Source organism: Vanellus vanellus (assembly GCF_965231255.1).
Source record: "Vanellus vanellus genome assembly, chromosome: 1".
In the NCBI taxonomy this organism is placed as follows: domain Eukaryota; kingdom Metazoa; phylum Chordata; class Aves; order Charadriiformes; family Charadriidae; genus Vanellus; species Vanellus vanellus.
In genome coordinates this window covers 110,373,941-110,396,576 of record NC_138905.1, presented here as the reverse complement: position 1 = coordinate 110,396,576, position 22,636 = coordinate 110,373,941, and the positions used below count along the sequence as shown (strand labels likewise).

Sequence of the window (22,636 nt, the reverse complement as noted above, 5' to 3'; positions counted from 1 at the left end):
AATAAATGAGCTTCACAAAAATAAATGGTTCTTCATCTGTTTTGTAGTTGGGGACATAGAGGGAATGAAGCTACATACCCAAAACACCCAGCAAGTCAGTGCCTGGATGAGATTTGTGGGCTCTGAACTCCATCTCTCTCGCATATGAGCACTTTCACAGACCTCCTCTGCATTTAGTTTAGAGAATGACTCCTTGGATAATTTTGTGCAAAAATAATCCACAGAGATGGAGTTCTCAGAATTATTTTCAAGTTCTTAGAGAAAAATCATTCTGCCACCAGAATGACTTTTTGTTCTAAGTTTCTTTTGCCTGTCTCAGTGCCTCAAATTACAGTTGAGTGGCACATTTAAAAAAAGACACACGGTGGGTCTCTAATGTGAGATACCTTTAGTTACTCTGCTTCCTAAATTCCATGTGTGTAACAGAGTTGTCAGTAATATATAACATTGATTGCTTACGTGTAAATCTGCTGATAGCCAAAGAAAGAGGGAAATAGATTAAAAACCAGTCCCAACCCTTAAAGAACAGAAACCACCCTACCTACTGAAGTCATTCAATAGGAGGAGTCATGAATTGCAGAAGCTGGAATACAGCTTTGCTTTCTGCTTCCTGCTCTACATGTTACTTACTTCATTAGTGGCAGTCAGTTAGGTTAGGAATCCAGCATACTGTAAGAAAACACTAGATTTGCCACTTGTCTGTGGATATTACATATTGCTTTTCTCCATTTCCCCATGCTGAAATTGTGTTTCTTCATCTGTTTGATATACTGGGTGAAATCAGGTAAGAACCATTAGCTTATTCTTTGTGATGTAGTCTCTTGGCTCTATTCAAGCGTAAAAATTGAATGTTCCTTCATTTAAATTGGCCAAAAGATTAAACCTAGTGAATTATGCCTAATGGAGCAGATGATTGGTAAAGAGAATTTGATCACTTTGAAACTGAGACGTAGCTTTTAATTTTAAAGTAAATAGAACAAAGCCCGATACTTTATCTCTGGCTGTACTTTGCACAGAGAGACACTCAGATATGTGCACTTTGTACAAAGTAAAGAGGTAATTGTGAAATAGTGTTAACGTATTAATGTAAGTTTATTGTTTATTGCTGATTTGATAGGTTGACAAGTTTTCAAGTTACACATTATGCATTAAGTAGCAAAATTTAGTTACAAAAAAATCAGTGTGCAATTAAGATTTTCCCCTTTTCAATGACAGAAGATACTTGCAACGCTTACAAATGTACACAGGAAAGTTAAGATTGTATATTAACTGGGTTAAACTGCATATGTACCTGCCCAACACCTACCTGTTTGTTCTGACCGTACCAAAAAGTGTATGTGAGTACTCCCGCAAGTGTGCACAAAGGGCAGCTGGGTATTCCTTCCAGTAATCAATCAGAAATGGGAGTTGGAAAAACCTCCCCTCAATGACTCCTCGCTAAACAATTCAAAGTATTAAATCCATAAATTTATTTATAGTACTTACCTAATTCCACAGTAAAGACATCACCTGTTTTTTTTTTTTCTATTTACTTTTCAAAGAATAACTGCTGTCATTTCACAGCCATAAGTAAACTAGTTGTTTCCTTTTTCACATTTGCCAGCTAGTAAATAGGTTTCGTCAGTTAATTTCCTTGTAATAGATTTCTCACTTCCATTGGCCAGACTGTGTCTCTGTTTTATGTCACTGTCATTCCACTGGCTTTAGAAGAGTTAATTCTTATTTCTACCAACCAAATGATAAAAAATCAAAACATATGAAAGGATATGGAGGAACACTTCAACAATATCTTAGCATGAATCTTTTATATGTTAGATATGTAGGAGTGAATTATATGGATCAGTGATTAAACTTGGATTTAAGAACAATATTAGGCAAAAATGAAAGAGTTTCATGTTGTAGCTTTGAATCTGAATAGAAAAAATGTAATTAACTGGCTGTTTATTATCATTTAGATTTGCGTATGACATTTGCGTAATATAATTTTTATTCTAATTTTATTGTTGTATACCATTATATGAAAACCAGAGGTTAAATGTGACAGATTCTATTAACATCTCAGTATCATGTCACGTGTATGACATTTGTCCTTGAATATTATTTTCATTAAATTCAAGGCAACTGCAGCTGACCATCTCTTAATTTCAGAACTACTTCTTGGATAAGTCTCAACAATGAAACTGAGATGCTTTCCTGTGTCAGTAGCTAGTTAACAACCTTACCAGTAATCTCAGTAAAAGTTACTTAAATTATTCAGTGTCCGAATGAGGAGAATAGTGATATTTATTTTGAAATATAGGTAATTCTAACTTTTCCCAGACGTAATAATTGTAGCTATTGTCATAAGGTGATGATAGGCATGAAACTTTTGTCTGGATGGTTTGAGACAGCAAATTGAGTCAGGCCATTTCTAACACTCTGTAACTTCTACGCTGCTCTGCTTTGGAAATATCCATTATTTTTTGTGATGTTGAGTCCAGAGGTGCCTGGTCTAGTCCTTGTAGATACACGGTTTGGCCTAGAGGTCTAGTACCCTAAATGAATTAGTGTCTTTACCATATTAAGTGCTGTACTTCACATAATTTAGCTTTGTTTATGTCTGCACTACAGTATCAGATATGTTTTTCAGATACTTTGTTACCCCCCCTGCACTTGCCCCTTACAGCTTTATAAACCAGTGAGGGCTCTCTGTCCATCTCAGATGTGCAAATGCGGTGGATTCGGTTCTGCCTCCTAACTCCTTGCTGGGAAAAGGAGAAGAGCTGGAACTGCCTCTCCTATAACTCAAATATTCTGAGAAGTTCAGGTTAATTTTTTTATTATTTTTAAGGAACTGAGTAGGTGCTATCCCTCTTCCTACTTTTGATTTTAGAAGTTGACTGACTCTTGTTTCCCAAAATTGTTCGTGACAGGAAAATTGAGAAACGTGCCATCAAATATCAGACAAAAGCCTTGTGTAGAGTAGCGTAGCCCACTAGAAGTCAAAAGATTGTCCCAAATTTCTTTGTCCATAAGCCAACTAACACCACCACGAAGGTGAAGAGGCCACACAGAAGAACTGTGACAGGCATCGACATTGTCCCCGGAATCCTGAAGTGGCTTATCCACACAATGTGACCTCAGCAGCCAAAGGATATCTTTTAAACTATTAACTATTGACGTTGATCAGCACACAGGGGGAAAAAAATAAAGTCTTTTTAGACTCTTTTGAAAATGTCCATCCTCTTGTTGATCCTGACTGATCTACAGCTTAACCTTGTATACCATAACTGTCCGAGTACAGAAATGCTAAATACTACAGTTTTTCTTATGCCATTATGTACATTGACCTCACAGATTCTTATTTTTTCAAACTCAGAACAGGATCCTGTGTTTTTTCTTTCTTTGTTCCTTGTTAATGGTGTCCTTATGGTGATCCAAAACTAGGGAAGGGTTCTGGGTCATCCTGTACTGTTAGGCAACTGTTTCTTATTGCTAGATTAAACAGTAAGGCCTAAGGATTGGCAACTTTGATACGCTGCCCAAAAGAGGAAGAAACAACCACAGCAGTCTTCCTGTTTATACAACACGCACTAGTTGTGAAAAAATTCTGAGAAAGTGAATTTGATGGTTAAGCAAAGGATCTTATCAACACTGACTACTAATTTGTATTTGTTATGGAGAAAATATATGGTTCAGGAACAATTAGAAAGGTTAATTTTGTATTTGAAGGGTGAGAAGCACAGTGGTACCTGCAGAGTCATTAGTTAAACTGTGTCTCCTCATTGTTCACTGCACATTCTGGCACCTCATTCCGAAGGTCTGGAGTGAATAAAATGGAAGTTCTTCCCTTTTACTGGAAAAATGTGGAAAGAAAAGTGAAGACATGGTATTTCAGGTGGTCTAACTTATCAAATGACGGTCTTTCATCTTTTTCAGATGAGGAGAAAAACTGTCCCGAATTTACAGATCTTAATATAGGCAATGCTTTGACTGGAACAGAACTCCAAGTCCAGCTACTGCTATACACAAGGGAAAATCCAAATTGTTCTGAGAGACTCATTGAACATAATGTTACTGCATCTGAGTACCTTAATACCTCAAAGAAAATTGTCTTTGTTATTCATGGCTTTAGACCAACGGGATCTCCACCAGCATGGCTAGGTGACATAAAGGAGCTTTTACTGTCTGCAGAGGATATTAATCTCATTATAGTTGATTGGAATCGTGGTGCTACAACTGTGAATTATATAACTGCTGTTGAAAACTGCAGAAAAGTTGCAGAAATACTGAAGAACCATGTCGACCAGATGCTGGTAAGGCAGAGAGTTGCATCTGTTCTGAATAAGTTTAAATAGCATCATTTGGGTGGGAATGGATATTTAAAATATGTCTAAAGAGAAGCCCAGTGAACAATATAAAATGACATTTCTTTACCAAAGTATTTCCTAACTTTACATGCAGTTATTACTGCGTATCTTTAACTCCACCTGAATTCTTATTTCCCTTTCACTGAAGTATGTCTAAGAGTGCGTCTGATTTCTTTAGCCAGATGGAAGTTTTCGGTCTTCTGGAAGGAGTGAATGCACCAGTGGGGAAGTGAAATGACAGATGTTCAAATAGTATGCAACATTACAATTCTACAAAAACATTACACTACTCTTTTCACTATTAAACTACTGTAACTAAAGATTTTAAAATAAAAAGAAATCACTGACAGACATAAATATTTGTTCCAAAATGATACAAACTTCTTGATTCTAAAGGGAGTTGCTGAAACAATTGTTGATGCCAGTGGTCTTAACTGGGCTTTAGAGTTATTCCTTAATCAAATGAACAAAACATGTTATCATCTCATTTATGGCATTGTTAGATTAATCACTTGATTGTTCTTCTATTCTCATCACTTCTTTTTCCAGCCATTCTCAGAAATTTTGAATGTTGTGCAGTCAGAGAATATTCATGTGAAATTTGAATAAACCCCCCAGCATTTTGTGAAAGGATGAGGTGAAAGAAGAGAGACCCAATGAGAATCTGCCCTTTGGGACTAGATATAGTGATAATAATGGACTAGAAAAATAAAATAGGACTATAAGAACAGGCTCCAATGCGGAGTGGGTTAAGAAAGTGTATTTTGCAAATTTCTTGATGCAGATTTTTGGTTAATTGCTGGTTGCAGATCTGCCTGGCAAAGCAACGACTGCAGGGCATGCTTGGGCCCGTCTTGTGCAAGTCATCAAAATGATGGTGGTGGGCTATGTTGTGTCCCACAGCTATCGGTTTCATACTTGCAAGCTGTCGTGAGGCCTTTGTTAATGCATTTTGAGATGCATTAATATTTCAGATCCCACATATCATCCCATCACTTTGTAGAGATTCTAACGGGTCTGCTGATACTCTTTCAGAGTTTGTTGGTAGGTTGTTGGGTTTTTTTTAAATACTGCCTGCTTTAGAAAATGGGCACCTTAAGGCTTTTCTGCAGGTTTGCACTTGGCACCATTATTCAACATATCTATGGCATAAGTGTTAATGGTATTATGTTTTATATTTATTTTATTGGAAAGATAAGGCAGGGGGAGATAGATTTTTTTTCCCTAGTTCATAGTTTTGGTTCATCTTTCTTGTGAATCTGGTAAATATCTTCCTCTTCTGTCCCCATGCTCCCCTTATAACTAGTGTGACAATTTGTGAGAAATGAGACTCAAGCTCCCTTTTTACATTTTTCTAGTCAAAGAATTTCATAATTACTACACTGTTTAACTCATACAGAATGTCAAACTGAAAAGAACTTTGTAATTCCCATTTGTTTTCAAAGTTAGAGTGTTAGAAATATAACTTAGGGGTACTGACAAAAAGTGAAAACTAAATCAGTCTACTGAGGTCCGTTCACTTAACCATGTGTGTCATTGTGGCTTTGTTTTGTTTTGTTGTTTTTTTTCCCTTGACAGGTAGATGGAGCTTCTCTTGACACTATATACATGATTGGTGTTAGTCTTGGGGCTCATGTAGCTGGTTTTGTTGGCCAGAAATATAATGGCAGAATTGGCAGAATTACAGGTAAGGCTTTTAATCCTGATACATGTATTCTGATGTACCTTGTACTGTTGTCATAACTGCGAATCACATAGATGCTAGCACTGAAATATCTACAAATCAGAACTGACTCTTTAGTAACATACACAAGGAAACAGTGTCCCTGATGGAAGTTCAGAAAATTGCAAAAGTCTGCCTTCAGGACGTAAGTTACAGCTGAAATTTCCCAACCTGTTTACCTCTAGTCTCTCAAATGAAAAATGAGTGCTATATCCAAAAGCCACTTAAGTTAAATGACATGCTATCTGAGTTTCTGTCTAGTGGATGGAGCAAGTCAGGTCCTTGCAAAGGAAAGTTCAAAAGCTCTTGGTCAGACCACAGGAATCAGGCACAAGGATTTAGTTTCAGTTTGAGGTATCTGAACATGGTGCAGGCTTTAGGACGTTGAGCTATCTGTTGCAGGGAGCTTAAAGCAGGTGTCCAGCCTGTGTATGGATACCGCAAATCTTACCTCATACTTGCTACATCGTCAACACTGTCATCTGTGGGAGTGGTGCATACAGTGAAAATTGGAGTAACCTCCTGTGGGTACAGCTTTCAGGACCAGGGTCGCATGAAGTTTGGGATTAACTTTTAGATGCTGGTTCCTAGGGCAGAATCCACCATGCTAAGTTGGGTGCACAGGCTCCAGATACTTCTTGTGGTGAAAGAGCAAAAGTCACCACAGCTAGTGTGTTGAGGAGGAAGCTGACTAAGCTAGCTATCAGAAGGGTGTTAAGTAGAGTAGGGACTGTTGGATCCTGATAGTGTTTAGGATATGAGAGCCGCTATTTTCAGGCTGAAAGGAGGCAGTTACCTTTCCTTGAGATCCATAGCTCCAAAACCTCTCTTCAGAGTACTTAAGTAATTTTTTTTTCCAAAATGTAAGAGGAGCGGTAGCCAGTCTTAAGAAGGGGAATTAGATACCCCTTCCCTTTTCATACAGTAATCTGAAAGCCAGGGCATTTTCTAAGAGTGTGATAGGCTCCAGTTATATTCCTTTGGTTAAGATTACTCATTTCCATGCAAACCCTAGAGTTTGTTGGCATCACTGGTTAGGAACAGTCTTGATTGCAATGCTAGGCTAGCAGGTCTGTGTCCTCTATGTACACTAACTAGGAGCTAGTAGAGCCATGTAATTTCTGTACTCAGATGCTCACAGTTAAATGGAATTATATGAGATGTTTCATTCACTTTCTTATAATTACAGATATGGATGAATAAAGGCAAAGACTGAGTGGTCCAAACACACAAGGTTCATAACCTCTTATTTGATTGTTTTGATACTTTTTCTTCCAAACAAGTTGAGCCAGTTGTTGGAAAAATTAGATTAAAAATAAAAAAAAAAAAAAAGAAAAACATATTTTCTGCTTCACTGTTTGGAGGTTTCTGGAATATAAAACTAATTAGTGGACTAAAACAATGACCTTTGTCACCTGGGGTACTATGAATGTGTATTCCTGGCATTCCATGATCCTCTGCGTAGTTTGGGTCTTGGTTATCTTGAGAGAGAAACTTCCTAAACTAGTTCTTAAAGCACATCTGCCATTTAAATTGTAATACAAATTTGGATAATTTAAGGTCATACACTGTAACTGACTCTCAGTCCGTGAGAATGTAATTAGGAGTCAGTTAAGTGTAGCGATAAGTTTTGCCTTGACAGTTGTATTTTCCATCTTTGCTGCTTTTTATTTTCCACTCTTTGTCTATGCTTTTGTTGTCAAGAACATAGGAGCAGAGCAAACCTCAGCTAACAACTTCCCTTTCCTGTGAAAGACAGACTTGTGACCAAGGATGAGGAAAAGGCTGAGGTACTTAATGCTGCCTTTGCCTCAGTCTTCAGCAGTAGGACCAGTTGTTCCCTGAGTACCCAGACCCCTGAGCTAGAAGACAAGGATGGGGAGCAGAATGAAGCCCCTGTAATCCAAAGGGAAATGGTGAGGGACCTGCTTCACAAATCTATGGGGCCAGATGGGATCCACCCAAGGGTACTGAAGAAGCTGGCGGAAGTGCTCACCAGGCCACTTTGCATCATTTATGAGAAGTCCTGGATAACTGGGGAGGTCCCAGCTGACTGGAGGTTGGCAAATGTGACACCCATCCACAAGAAGGGCCGGAAGGAGGATCCAGGGAACTACACGCCAGTCAGTCTGACCTCGGTACCTGGGAAGGTCATGGAACAAATCATCCTCAGTGCCATTACACAGAACATGCAGGAGAATAAGGTGATCAGGCCCAGTCAGCATGGGTTTGTGAAAGACAGGTCATGCCTGACAAACCTGATCTCCTTCTATGATAAGGTGACCCGCTTAGTGGATGAGGGAAAAGCTGTGGATGTTATCTACTTGGATTTTTGCAAAGCTTTTGACACCGTTTCCCACAGCATTCTTCTGGAGAAACTGGCTGCTCATGGCCTGGACTGATGTACTCTTTGCTGGGTAAAAAACTGGCTGGATGGCTGTGCCCAGAGAGTGGTGGTGAATGGAGTTAAATCCAGTTGGTGTCCAGTAACAAGTGGTGCCCCCCAGGGCTCGGTGCTGGGGCCAGTTCTCTTTAATATATTTATCAATGATCTGGATGAGGGGATCGAATGCACCCTCAGTAAGTTCACAGATGACACTAAACTAGGGGGGCGTGTTGATCTGCTTGAGGGTAGGTTGGCTCTGCAGAGGGATCTGGACAGACTGGACCAATGGGCTGAGGCCAATGGTATGAGGTTCAACAAGGCCAAGTGCTGGGTCCTGCACTTGGGTCACAACAAGCCCATGCAGTGCTACAGGATTGGGGTGGAATGGCTTGAAAGCTGCCCGGCAGAAAAGGATCTGGGGGTGTTGGTGGACAGCCAGCTGAATATGAACCAGCAGTGTGCCCAGGTGGACAAGAAGGCCAACAGCATCCTGACCTGTATCAGGAATAGTGTGGTGAGCAGGACTAGGGCTGTACTTGGCTCTGGTGAGGCCCCACCTTGAGTACTGCATTCAATTTTGGGCCCCTCACTACAAGAAGGACATTGATGTGTTAGAGAGTGTCCAGAGAAGGGCTACAATGCTGGTGAGGGGTCTGGAGGACAAATCTTATGAGGAACGACTGAGGGAACTGCGGTTGTTTAGCCTGGAGAAGAGGAGGCTGAGGGGAGACTTTATCACCCTCTACAACTACCTGAAAGGAGGTTGTAGAGAGGTGGGGGCTGACCTCTTCTCCCTGGTGACAAGTGATAGGATGAGAGGAAATGGGTTTAAGTTATGTCAGGGGAGGTTTAGACTGGATATTAGGAAACACTTTTTCACAGAAAGGGTTATTAAACATTGGAACAGGCTGCCCAGGGAGGTGGTGGATTCACCATCTCTGGAGGTGTTTAAAAAAGGGGTAGATGTGGTACTTAGGGACATGGTTTAGAAGTGGTTTTTGTCAGGGTAGGTTAGTGGTTGGACTTGATGATCTTAAAGGTCCCTTCCAACCTCAGTAATTCTATGATTCTATGATCTTGAAAATTATCAGGCTTTGGGGCTGCACAACAATAATTCCCTATCCCTAAAATGAATGAGAATATGCAGTGTTTACACTTCAAATACTTTGCCACCCAAATTCCCTCCTCCTTGATATAATGTACTTTTTGTGGATCTCAGTTGGAATCTCTTTTGTCATAGTTGAGTTTTGATTTGAGTATAAGATTTCCAAGTCTCCTTCAGGTGAAAATGTAGTCGAAAACTGGTGTTTCACTTAGGTGTATGCAAGAATTGTTTTTCAATAAGTAATTCCAACACCAACTGATAAAATGATGGAGGCATGTTTGAAATTGTCTCCATCTCAGATGACTTCATCTTGTATTCTGGTGGTGAGAGTAGTTACATTGTGCGTTTTGTTTTTATGATGTACACAATAGGTACGGTATTTTCTGGGAAAAAGGACAAAATTAATTCTCCTGATTTTATCCCTAATGCTGTTGGCCTAGAATTCATCTGGAGAACTGGGAGATGAGCACAACTAATTAGGGGGAGAGAGAAATTCAGAGATATGGGTTGATCGGTCTTGTGGTAGGAACCCTTGCTTTGCTTAGCAAGTTGAAGAATAGAAACTTGAGAACAACTGTGCTGTTTTTTATTTTTGTTATTATCCCGGGAAAATTAAAAGTCATTGATGAATAAGGCCAAAATGTTGGTCTGGTATATATCTGTAGAAACAGACCCCAGGATTTGTAATGCTAGTTTTATCTTCATTTAGGTCTTGATCCAGCGGGCCCTTCATTCTCTAGAGAACCACCAGAGGGGAGACTGGATCCTACTGATGCACAATTTGTTGATGTAATCCATTCAGATACTGATGGTAATGACATAGCCTTAACTTTCCTATTTCAACTTGAGGAAAGGCGGGGAAGCAAAAGAGAAGGGATAAGCTGTTTCAGTAACATCCAAGTAGTGCTGCAGAAGTATATTTTGTGTTATCAGTTGGATCCCTATGCTGTTGCTTTCTTACAATGTCTATACTTTTGAAATCGTACTATATGTTATTATGCTTATTCATCAAGAAATCGAAACTCAACTTTGCTAATGACTTAAGCAATGATGGGCTGTTTTGTTCAGTTCTGACGTGAGTAGCCATGTTATTGAGTGAGGGAAGTTTCATGACTGAACCTGAAAATATTGAAATAAATTTTATGTCCAACAGCTGACTGAAGGCATATGTAGATAACCATATAGTCAGAAGTCCATTTAACATCATGCAAAAGTAGTGATTACACCACTGTCATTTGTCTTGTTTGTTGTATGTATTCCTTCTGAATACAAAAAAACCCACAAGTCTGCACATTGAATAAAGCGTGCCTAGTGCGTTAATTTATGATACTGCTATTTGCGAAATAGTCTAGCGTTAACATTCTTTTGCTGTATTAGTATATGAACATAGAGGTTGTAAGCACATAATTATCACTGAATTAGTCCCTTCTGAGACAGCCAGTCTCAGCTGTATCATGTTAGTACACTGCAGATCCACTGCTTAAAATTCTAAGTCACATTAATGTAGGGTTAAAATGAAGAACATTGTAAAGTCTGCTTCATCTATGCTATAATCTGGGTTAATTTTTTTCTCAAAACCATAAGTAAACCCTTCAAACCTACAACACTTGTCCTATTATTTGTGTAGTTTCACGTCAGTTTCTTTAATAATACTAAAAATTAAGCATTTTACTATACAAATCTATATGTGAAGATGTAAAATACCAATTTTTTTAATGTTCTAATTATGTGAATAAAGATAATGTGTGGTAAAAAGGAAGGTGAGTCAGACTGAGCTAAATCTTACTCATGGTCTTTTATAGGACAGATACAGATTTTTCTACTGTACTGCTTATATTAGTGTAGCTCAGAACCCAATGTCATGCAAAAAATGGAAAATCTTACTCTAATGTTGGGAAAGAATTTTGGTTGCTGGAGAGAACATGAATTTCATAAAGTTCTTTGTGCAAATAATGTCTCAGCTACAGCACTAAATAGTTGTTTCTCTTCTTTCATTTTTCCTTTGTGGCAGTAGGAATCTTACAAAAAATTTTATGTATTTGTGTACAGCATTTTACATGTGTATAATTTTCTTAAAAAGAAAAAAACGATGGATTTTAACTCATAACATGACTTCCATTTACAGAACAAAAACGCAGTATAATTGAAAAAATTTTCTTTGACCTCCGTCTTATTTTATAATGAATGTAATGATAAACGATTGCATAATTGTTTATGTTTTTTTGATTTATGATGTTTTTACTTTAGCACTAGGTTTCAAGAAACCTTTAGGAACCATTGATTTCTATCCAAATGGAGGAATGGATCAGCCTGGTTGTCCACAAACAGTATTCGGTGGTAAATAAAAATGTGTGCAATTAATGAGAAAAGAGTTTGAGATCAAATCTAGAAAGGTTAAACTGAATTCAATGGACACTGCACATATTCAGTAATATGGGAGCAGAGGGCATTGTATTCTTTCTTTTCCATACCTGCTCAGCAAATGAGAAATAAGAAAAGACATTTGACTCCTTTTTTTTTTTTAAATAAAGATTTTCCTATAAACAGACGTATTCCACCATATCATTATTATTGGTATGATGGAATTATTGTATTATATATACAATTTGCATATAGCAATCATTATTTTTCTGTGTTTATATATGGCTAGGCATGGGGGAAGATGTTTGTGTCCAAGTAGTTTGGACAGGATCACTTGTGTATGACATGGAAGACAAGGCTTTCAAGTCTTCACTGTGTCTTAGGTGCCTCCTGGTTGGCAACAACGAACTAGGTTTTGGACGGGTCTTTTAGGCTCTAGGGTGAAAACAGTTTTATGACATGATCTTTTGCTGCAGAATTTTGCTTATTTCAACCTCTATAAATCTTAGACAAGGTTGCTGCCCAATGTTTTTGTTTACTCTTTTTGGATATGTTTATGTCTGTGTACTTTTCTATTACTAATCTGCACACTGCTGCTAGGAATTAGAGTTGCTGCAAAAGCATAGGGTTTTCACTTGTGTGTCTGTGAGTATGGGAGAACCCCTGAAGACTCAGGATCATCTTCATCTGTACAATTCTAGTTTGTTTTGCTAGGAGAGGAAGGAATTTATTACCCAAAAAACTTAGAGAGAGGAATCTCTGAAGCATTCCTCACCTTAATTTTTCTGCCAAAACATTCTGCAGTGGATGTAATAAGGTGAATTTTAACTCAGATTCATGTTTTGTAGCACAAATTCTGTAAATTTGATAAGACTTAGTAGACTATTTCTTGCATATAAAACCCTGTAGACTTTTCTCTGTACCTGTAATATTCAAAACAGTCTTCAATTTCTTCTTCTTGTGCACGTGCATCCTTTTTTTACACTTGGTGGTCAAATAACCAGAGAAGAAAAGCATGGCTAACTAAGAATGGCTCAGGTAAATTGGATTACTTTGATAACAACTTCTCTTTCACAATGAAAAATGATTACATAGTCTTTGTATATTTTGTTTTTTCTTTCCTGAAGGACTGCATTATTTTAAGTGTGACCATCAAAGATCTGTCTTCCTCTTCTTATCGTCTTTGAAAAGAAGGTGCAACATAATAACATATCCTTGTGACTCTTACTTGGATTACAAGAGAGGAAAATGTGTTGATTGTGAAGCTTTTCAGCCACTGTCCTGCCCAGTATTGGGTATGTGTTACGGTATCTGCTCTGGGCTGGGTGAGATTTTCCGGGAAATCCAGTCTACCTCTTTCTGAAGATACCCCAGAGATCTGCAGTATCGTGTTAAGGGATGTGTAGAGATAGATCGTGTGCAGAACTGCATACTGTTTAAAGTAGTTTAAAGTTTATGGCTTTTTCTGCTTTATAGTTATCTCTGTTCGACACAGGTGCTGGATGTTCCTAATCTTTGATTATTATGCTTTCCAGTGTGAAATGGGTTCACAGAGTATTTCCTCTCTACAGAGAAACTGCTTCTACTTAGTTGATCACTTTAGGCACTCATAGTGTGGTATCATCCCTAGAGTACCTTTGGTTTTTATTTAAAAGTAATAATGTTTATAGTAACTTCACGGTTTCTCTGCACTTCTTCTGGAATCAAGCTTTTATTTGGAGGGGTTTTTAGTTGTTTGGGGTTTTACTGCTTTTAGAGAGCTTGTGGGGACAGTTTGAAAACAGCTACAACAGTGTGTAGTATGCATTTCCTAGTGGTTAGGGTTTTCTTATGAATGAAATTTTAAAAATACTTAAATACAAATTAACTTTCAATTCGTACCTTGTCTTCTTTACATCTTCCTATTAGGACATACACCCTGCATGAATTAGTTAGATCAGATTTGAAGAAAAAGCATAGACAGACAGATCTGTATAGTATATTATAATAAAACCCAATAATGGGGCCTTATAGTAGGGCACAAAGACTCCAGGACTTCCCCAGCACAGTTATCAGCCATGCCTGATGCATTTACATAGAATGCCCAAGATAGAGGTAGAGAAATATTTGACCAGTCAGCTGCCACCTATTTTTTTTAATAACCATTCAACATAGGAGGAAATGGCAGGCAGCTGAATTTGGGAACTGGGAGGAGGAACAGGATCCTCCTACTGCAAACTTTCCTGCTTGCTGCCTTGCAGTGGCATCTCTGCATCTTGGAACCAGCTCTCATTATCCAGTCTAGGTAAAGAAATCAAGAGGGAGAGAATAGGATTCACCACTTTAGAAACAAGCCCCAAATACAATAAGCATAGAATTGCATACAACAAAAAATGCTTTCTACATTACATCCAAGAGCTTAGGAGGTTTAAAGAGTATCTAACATATTATTAAATAATATCCACAATTATAGACTGGAGGGTTTAAAAATATTTACTTTAATGATTCAAAAAAGAAAGGAAAAAAATTTACCTAATGTGAAGCTGTTCTGTTACGGTTCTAATTTTATTAGGAAAAATTTCTTCACGGAAAGGGTTGTCAAGCATTGGAACAGGCTGCCCAGGGAAGTGGTTGAGGTATCCCTGGAGGTGTTTAAAAGACATGTGGATGTGGTGCTTAGGGATATGGCTTAGTGGTGAACTTGGCAGTGCTAGGTTAATGCTTGGACTTGATCTTAAATGTCTCTTCCAACCTAAATGATTCCATGATTCTATGGTTCTGCAAAGATGTGGGCTACGTTTTTGTGTTTGTTTGCATTACCTCTGCAGGAGTTTATAAGCAGTATTTTTTGGAGATAGTACTCTAGACTAAATAGATTCCAGCATTATGACAATTTTAGTGATACTAATGTATTCGAAGAATTAAATACTTGCATACTACATTCTATTATACTCAGGGGATTCTTGCATTTTCCAAGTCAATTTACTTTCTCAGGGAATGTTTAAGAAAAGTAAAGCCAAATCTGTCACTTTGGGTGAGGGTTTTTTTTGTGTAATTATATGTGGATCAGGTTTTTGCTAAATGTCTGAAAGTAAATATTTAAACTTTGAATTTCAGGTTATTATGCTGATAGATGGAAAAAACTGTTAATCCCACAGACTTCACCGATGAAAACTTACTTTGATACCTCGGACCAAGACCCATTCTGCAGTGAGTGGCTGAATACATATGTAGCAAACTCTTTATGAAATGTTATGGCTGTTATTTGTTAGCTGATCTGGAGTTAAAGCAAGTTAAAAGTAGAAAGTTATTGTTAGTTGCTGTATAAAATGGTGTAATAAACCGTGAGCTAAGTGTCAGTTTGCAGACTGGAGGAAGAAGGAGAATAGTTGTGGCAGAAGAGTAAGCAATACATGAACTGAGAAAGAAATATGACTTTAAAGATAATGGGATAGACTGCCAAGAGGAAAAAGTAAGCCAGAAAATAAGAATCAAGTGACCAGGAGAAAGCTGGACTGAGAGAACCTGCTTAGATGGGATCAGTGCGACCATTTTTGGAGAGCAAAAATGGGAAGCAAGACTGCCCTGGCTCAGGGACGGAAAAGAGACACCTCTATGTTCCACCCCAGGAGGGGAGCACCCCACAGTCAACTAAAGCTACTTCAGCTTTTAAAAGTCCACGTCTCCCTAGGAGTAAAACAGCGGAAGGAAAACCCAGCTGACTGTTTCAGGTTTATGCTGTATGGGAATGAACTCTTATGGCATGCGCTTTAGCTGCAGCGGTTTAGATATCCATGTAGAGGTCAAGTTTAGATTCTCATCTAATTTCTGTTCTTATTAACAGACTTTATGACCATATGCAAATGTTAGCACACTATTCTATTTGGTTATGTTTAAGGTTCTTTGATTTGGAGCATGGGGATTGTCTTACAGGGAATTCAAGAGATATGATTTTTTCCCATTAGATTTTTCTATCATCTCGGCAAGTTTTGTGACCAAGGACTGAAATGTCTCTTGTTATAGTGGTAATCATGCTTACTTACATCACTGTTTCTCCAAAGGGCCAAGGAGAGGTTAGGAAGATGTGATGGATTTTACATGAAATAACTCCTATTCCCAGTGGTCTTTCAGCTCAACCCAAACCTGCTACCACTGTTCTCCCCTGCTCCTATCTGCTTGGGCTTTGCTCGTCCATGCTCTCAAGGCTGCACAGGCTGCTAGGTCTGTCTCCTCATTCATTCTCCCTGCAGAAAATATGGCTTTGCTTTTGCTCTCACACATATTAAAATCTGGGCATTCATCAAAAATCCAAGCAGGTGGAATCCTGGTGATGGAAAGAGTACATTGCAGAAGGAAAAGATTACATATAGTATTCTGGTACAGGGGTGCTAGAAGAAAGAGGGGGAGAAATATTACCAAACATAGGAGGAGGTACATGGAGAGGAATAAAAAACATTTTAATGACAGCATAAATTTAAGGGAAAATATGCAAAGTCAAGAAGAAAAATGAGTCTACTAAACCAGTCTGAAAAAGAGGGTATTTATTAACTAAAGCCTTATTTTAATTCTTCAGTATTTGAAAACATGAGGAAATAGAAATAAAGGTCTTAAAACTAAGTGAAACTGTAAACCTGAGCTGGACAAGTTTTGCATATGAGGTGAGGGAGAGAATGTTAAAAAGCAACATGCCAAAAAAAAAAAAAAAAAAAAAAAAGTTGAATAGCTTCCTTACTTTGGGAGTAGTAAAGTGATGTTTCCTCCGGGTAGCCATAGCACGGTTACAATATTGGTGGTGGTTACAGGAGTGCAGTAGCATGCCAGGTCAGGGTTTCTGAGGGCACAGCGGAGCACGTCGGCTCTGTGCCAGTGCAGAGAGTGTGCCAGCCCCGGGTACCCAGCCTGTTCTCCTGAGGCCGTGGGCCCTCCAGGGGAGGGGGAGAAGGGGCTGGAGCGTAGGAAAGCAATCAGATCCCTCTCCTCTTCCACAGTCCTCCCCATGCACTTTTTCTGGTATCCACACAGAGGTTTTGGCAGGTTGACTTATCTGAGGGCAGGGGTGCTTGGATGCCCTGTGCTGCTGCACCTGCTCAGGCTGGGCAAGAAAGGCAGAGGAATAATGTCTCTCTCCAGCTTTTACTACCTCATTAATCTGCTCACGTAGCTAACTGCCCACTTTGCCTGTACATAAAGCTTGTCCCAACGCTCTTCCTCCCCTCTCCCTACCAGTGTATCTCATCTGTTTTCTGGACATGTCACTTTTGTGGGTAACATGATAGAGTTGCTACACTCGTAGCTCAAATATCTCCTTTGCAGAGCTTGCCAAAACCTGAAGGTGTTAGTTAGAGCTTGATTTTCCATTTTTTTGCTCAGACAGCTCAAACTCTTCATGCTAATTCTGATGGTAGCTTTCTGATGCAAATCGTTTCCATGTAAGAACTGGGGGAAATGGTACACTAATTATGCATAACTCCAAGCAGCCATTTGTTAGAACCTAATTTTTGTCAATAGCTGCCTTATTCTGCTTTGAGCTGGTAACTTAGAAGTAAAGAGTCGCTACTCCTATCGTCAACCAGTTAATACTTTTAACAGGGTGATAATAACAACTGTATCCTGTTGAGGTCATTCTTTGAATTTTATTATTTCCTATTTCTTTTTGCAGTGTATAACTACTTACTGGATATTACTACCTGGAATAAAAGCATTAGGAGAGGTTTCATTAAAGTTAAAATAACAGATCATGCTGGAAACACAGTAGAATCGGATATGAATAGGTATGTTGTTCTTTGTCTCTTAATCTTTTTTATCACTTTATAGGACTAATTTTCTGAGTTTCCTAAACCTTTTAAGTTGTTAGACAAAAAAGTATCACGAGGTTGTTAAGACTTGGCCGTGGCTCCTGGATATGGCGCAGTCTCAGAGGCAATGCTCCTCTCACTGAAATGATCCTCTCTCCATTTATGGACTAGGCCAGGCCCTTGAATGGTACTGGTTTGAATCCAGTTCTAGGTGTCCTTGTTCTGAATGCTCAAAGTCAATACATCTTACAAGATTTCTGATCTTAATAATAATGCTTAGCGATAATGAATATTACTCAGCTAACAAAACCCTGACTGGAAATAATATTTTTCTTTAGTGAAGCTTCAACATTTCAGCAGTATAAAAGAGTCAAAATACTAACTGGATTTTACCAAGACCTCGACAAAATATCAAAAATTTCCTTGACCTTTTCTACGAAGACTTTAATAGGCCCAAAACATAAGCTTAGGATTCTCCAGATGAGGCTGAAATCTCTTAATAATCCAGAAAGGTAAGTGTTTGTAACGTATCAAAGTTGTCTGTCAACTAAACTGCTCAGGATGTTTCCTCCGAAATTTCCCTATATAGATTTTTTTGGTCACATATTCCTAAATGCACGAATATCCTTTTCATCCTACCTAGGATCAAATTTGTCATGTGGAAGAGCTGCTCTGTACATTAACATTTAGTGCACGGCACCCGTGTACAAGTAGATGTCACGCATGCTGCTTGTTACAGCAGGCTGCTGCTGCGGTCTGGTCACAATGGGTTTTCAAGGACCTCTTAAAATAAACCAGCATGACGTACACCTGCATGGTTAATTTCTCTTGCAGAAGATAAATTTTATTAAGTACTTTTCTCATTTTAGTCATGTGTCCAAACACAGCTTCTCACACTCAGATATGAAATGGAGCACTTTTAGCTACTTGTGTGACTGGAATGGGTTTTTGGTCTTGTTGCTGAAGGTAAAGACCTTCCAAGACCAAAACACAGTCTATGCTTGCCTACACTTAAAATAAAATAATCTGCATTTTTTGATAATTAAGTGTAATTACTAAGCTTTTGTTAATTATTTCTTGTTTAAAATACTTCAGCAGTATTGCTGTATGTTCATTTTTTCGATCTCCAGAGTTACTTGTACAATAGCATTAGCAATTAAATTTTCCATTGACATCCTGTGAAAATAATGTGTTACATGGAATAGGTAAGAGATATCCAGGAGTAGCAAGAGTACATTATTTTAGAGGTGTTACGTTTATTTGTTTCATATGAATGGCAGATTCAACAAATCAGAATTTAAAATAAAACCTAATAATGGTTATCAAATAAGTAATGAGTGGGAATAATATTGCAATAGGAGTAAGTCTTTAGTCAGTATCTTTTGTTAACTTGAGAAATAACATTTAAGGCGTTCTGATTTGGTATATGATCATAATCTAGTAGGAATTGGGTATGATACTTTGTGAAAATTATGAAACCTTGTGAAAGTAATCTATTATTTCACATTTACTGGGAAAGAAGAGGAGACAGGTGGGAGAGACTTAGGAAGAAACAGAACCCTCAGTAATCAAAATAGTACCCCAGAATGTATATACATTAGACTTTATTAGCTTGTTGAAGGCCATAAGTCTCAAGTCGTCGGGTGAACAGGCATGATTTTATTTAAAAGGATTTGGTGATGAGAGATAGTCAAAGCTTTAAATCACGTTACAATTTTTTTTTTCTCAACCCAATGGTGGTAAATCAGAAGCTACATTTCATGCAAACCTATCAGCATTCTGGACTTTTTCAAATACTGATCTAGCAAATAAAGAAGATTTTTAGTGAACAGCCCTTATTGGTTTTGAGTTTTCATTCCTGTTACTCTGACTCTTTTAAGTTTTAAAGTAAGATGCACTTGATTTGCTTTAATATAGGATCCACTACAGTCCTTCATTGAGCCTCATCAGGTGGCAGTCATATAGGCACATTAGATACTTTTAGATAGCAATGGAAAATAGTGTATTGAATCCGCATGTGAAGGTAATTTAAATGCAGATGTTGGCTGGTATAATTACATAATCGCTCATTGTAATTATAACTACCTATATTTACCTTATTTAGTTACATATAATTACAAAAATTACTTGAATACAGGATAATCAACTAGAAACTACATTTAAAATATTTAAATTATTCATATAACAAAGTAGTAGGTAAAAACCAGGGGACAGGTGCAGGGATAAAAGACAATAGGAGTCTCAGCCTCTGCTGATCTGGGTTAAGAGCAGACAGTGAGAGTTGGCAGAATATCACTGACAATTGTCTGCTGGGCTTGTCCATTATTCACACAGATGGTGTGTGAATGTGGGAGTACTAAAAGGTACATATAATTTTCAGACTCTTCTTCTGGTCTCTGAGATAAATCATTCCGGCTCACCCATAAAACCGGAAAGCTTTCCTAACTTGCGTGTGTCCAGATGTCAGTTCTTTCAAAAAGCTTTTGAACCTGTCAGTCAATTCAAACTCAATTGATGGGGAAGGTGAATGTCTCAAAGATATTTACCACAGCAACCTTTGTTTTTTTTAACCAAAACAAGAACAGGAGGAATAAAAAAGAAGACCTTATTAATTCCTCTACTGAACAAGAGAGTGTAGCATACCCTTGATTTTTAGTAGACGGCTGAGAAGCCACATGGGGTGAGAGATTATTAAAGCCTCACCTAACAAAAAAGTTATTGTGTTTTTTGCTTCTTGCGGTGAACTAGAGAACCTGCTCCTACCTCAGGGCTGCCCTCCTGTAAGGCATTCCTGGTACTCAACAATCACGAGCTTAGATGAATTGCACTTCAAATGATATATAGCATGTTGGAAACCATATGGTTTTGTTTCCAGTATTCATCATTAGGATTTGACTAAGCATTGTGTCCCCTGCGGTTAGATAGAGCCCTTCCCAGGTGACAACTGCTGTTGGAGAACTGGCTATGCTAACACATCCGGCTGCTGTGTTGCAAATACTGTTGTAAATGTGTTAAAATACAGCATCGTGTTGTTACATGAGATATTGAAAATCAACTCAGGAAATAGATGCATGCAATAATCTTACATTGTTCTGGTTGGAAATTTGTCCTGTGAATTCTTTCACAGGTTTTTATAAAAATTTTTAAAATGCTGGCAATTTCTGTGCTTCTATGTCTTTTTTTTTCTTCCTCTACAAAACTAATATAACAAACCATTAAATTCAAATCAAAACAAATTGCGGATGAAGGACTGGATGAAATTCGATGCTTTGCATTATACAGAATACCAGAATCTGTCTTGAACTTCTTAGTCATAAAATCTACTATCTTAGCTTTGTGGGGTCCTTAAAGGGCCTCAAATTCTTACATAGAAATCCGACGGTCCTTTCACATACAGACAGGTGGAGCCTTAACTGACTGGAAATCTCACAGTAACAGGCAACAACAGTTGCCTGACGGGATGTTCTTTCTCAGGCTTTGTCATTCAGCTCTTTCACTATATGCTACATCCCAGACAGAGGTGAATTGTGTTGTAAAGCCACATCTGTGAGTTCAGAGCAATACAGAAGATAATTTTAAATAAAATTAGTATCACAGCTTGTATACTCCTAGAGGTGCCATCAGAGGGTATGCTAGTCATTTGCCTGTTCAAACCAGCTCTTGCTGTCTATTTATAGTAGCACACGAAGGGCAGCACTACAACCTGCCTCTGCCCTAAAAGGCAGAGCATCTAGGCTGACCTCAAAAAGTAAGATTTTGTGGGTGTGAGTCCCTTTGTGACCTCTGTATGTGTTCATGTAGTATTATGCAGTTCTAAGTTTTATAGGTGTTTAGATGACAAATTATTCTCTCGCATGAAACTTTCTTACACATGCTGTCATTGCAACTGAAAGAGTTAGAAGATATTATGATATGGTTTTCTACTTTCCTCTGTGGAATAAAAGCAGAGAAACTCTTGTACCTAGGGAACTCAAAATAAATTATTCAGGCCCAGTGTTAAGAGGAATTAGGCTGTTCTTGGACCGTTGTTCTAAAGAACTAATTTGAATGCAGATTAATGGCTTTAATGGATGAAGCATTGCATCTTCATATTTCAGAGTGATGTGATACGTTTCTTACTCATGCCAGTTTGCACCATCCAGCTGATGTCCTGGTTGTGGTTCACAGTCTGGCAAAACTACTCTTGTGATGAGTACAATAGGGTGTAAACATAGACAAGAAGACATTTCTTATTGTCCTGAGTACCGTATCTGAGAGGTGATAAATACTGGAGGTTTAATGATTCCAATGATGAAATATTTTTCTATTAATGTTAACTTTTTCTGTTGTGCACATTTTTTTCTTTATCTACTTCTGTAGGCTGCAGCTGTGCAGATATGATTTTGTACTGATGGAGAACACTGAACTGACCTTCAAACCTATCCCTTGCCCAGAGAGGGGTAAACGAAGAGAGAGCTTCTAGTAACTTAATTTCTCTTACAGCAGTGACATTTTGATTCTTCCTCAGGATAAAGACTGCAATGAGAAAGGAAACGAGATAAGCTAGATTTATTTTCAAGAGTCTACCTGGTAATATGCATTACTTGCTTTGAGTGCCTTAGGGTGAAAGTAATTGAAAAGTTCAGATATCTATGTATTTGGGAAACTTGAATAAAGTAAATGTATCATGGTGGAGACCATGCAATGGTCTATTCATTATTATTTGGTAGCGTGAAGCAACTACTGAATTAAATATGAATTATCTGCATAATCCTGGCACATTATTTGTCAAGTCATACATATATTTAATTATTTATTATTTGTAATGGCTTTCACATAGAAACATAATTATCTGTCTACTAAGTGAATTTAATACACTGTGCATGTGATCTACAGATCTAATACACAGCAGTTTTGCTGTGCTATGTTCATTGGATAAATGAATTCACATTTTCTCAT

At 38.1% G+C, this 22,636-nt stretch overlaps 1 protein-coding gene across 1 annotated transcript; it reads left to right on the top strand.

Moving 5' to 3' along the window:
* Positions 1-735: 735 nt before the first annotated feature.
* Positions 736-22,160, top strand: LIPI (lipase I; the record flags this gene model as incomplete). Its single annotated transcript, XM_082489123.1, has 10 exons — positions 736-784; positions 3,919-4,295; positions 5,928-6,036; positions 10,273-10,374; positions 11,811-11,900; positions 13,052-13,219; positions 15,021-15,113; positions 17,563-17,674; positions 18,037-18,210; positions 22,058-22,160. The coding sequence occupies 10 exons, from the start codon at positions 736-738 to the stop codon at positions 22,158-22,160; spliced, it is 1,377 nt and encodes a 458-aa protein (XP_082345249.1).
* Between the last annotated feature and the right edge of the window lie 476 nt (positions 22,161-22,636).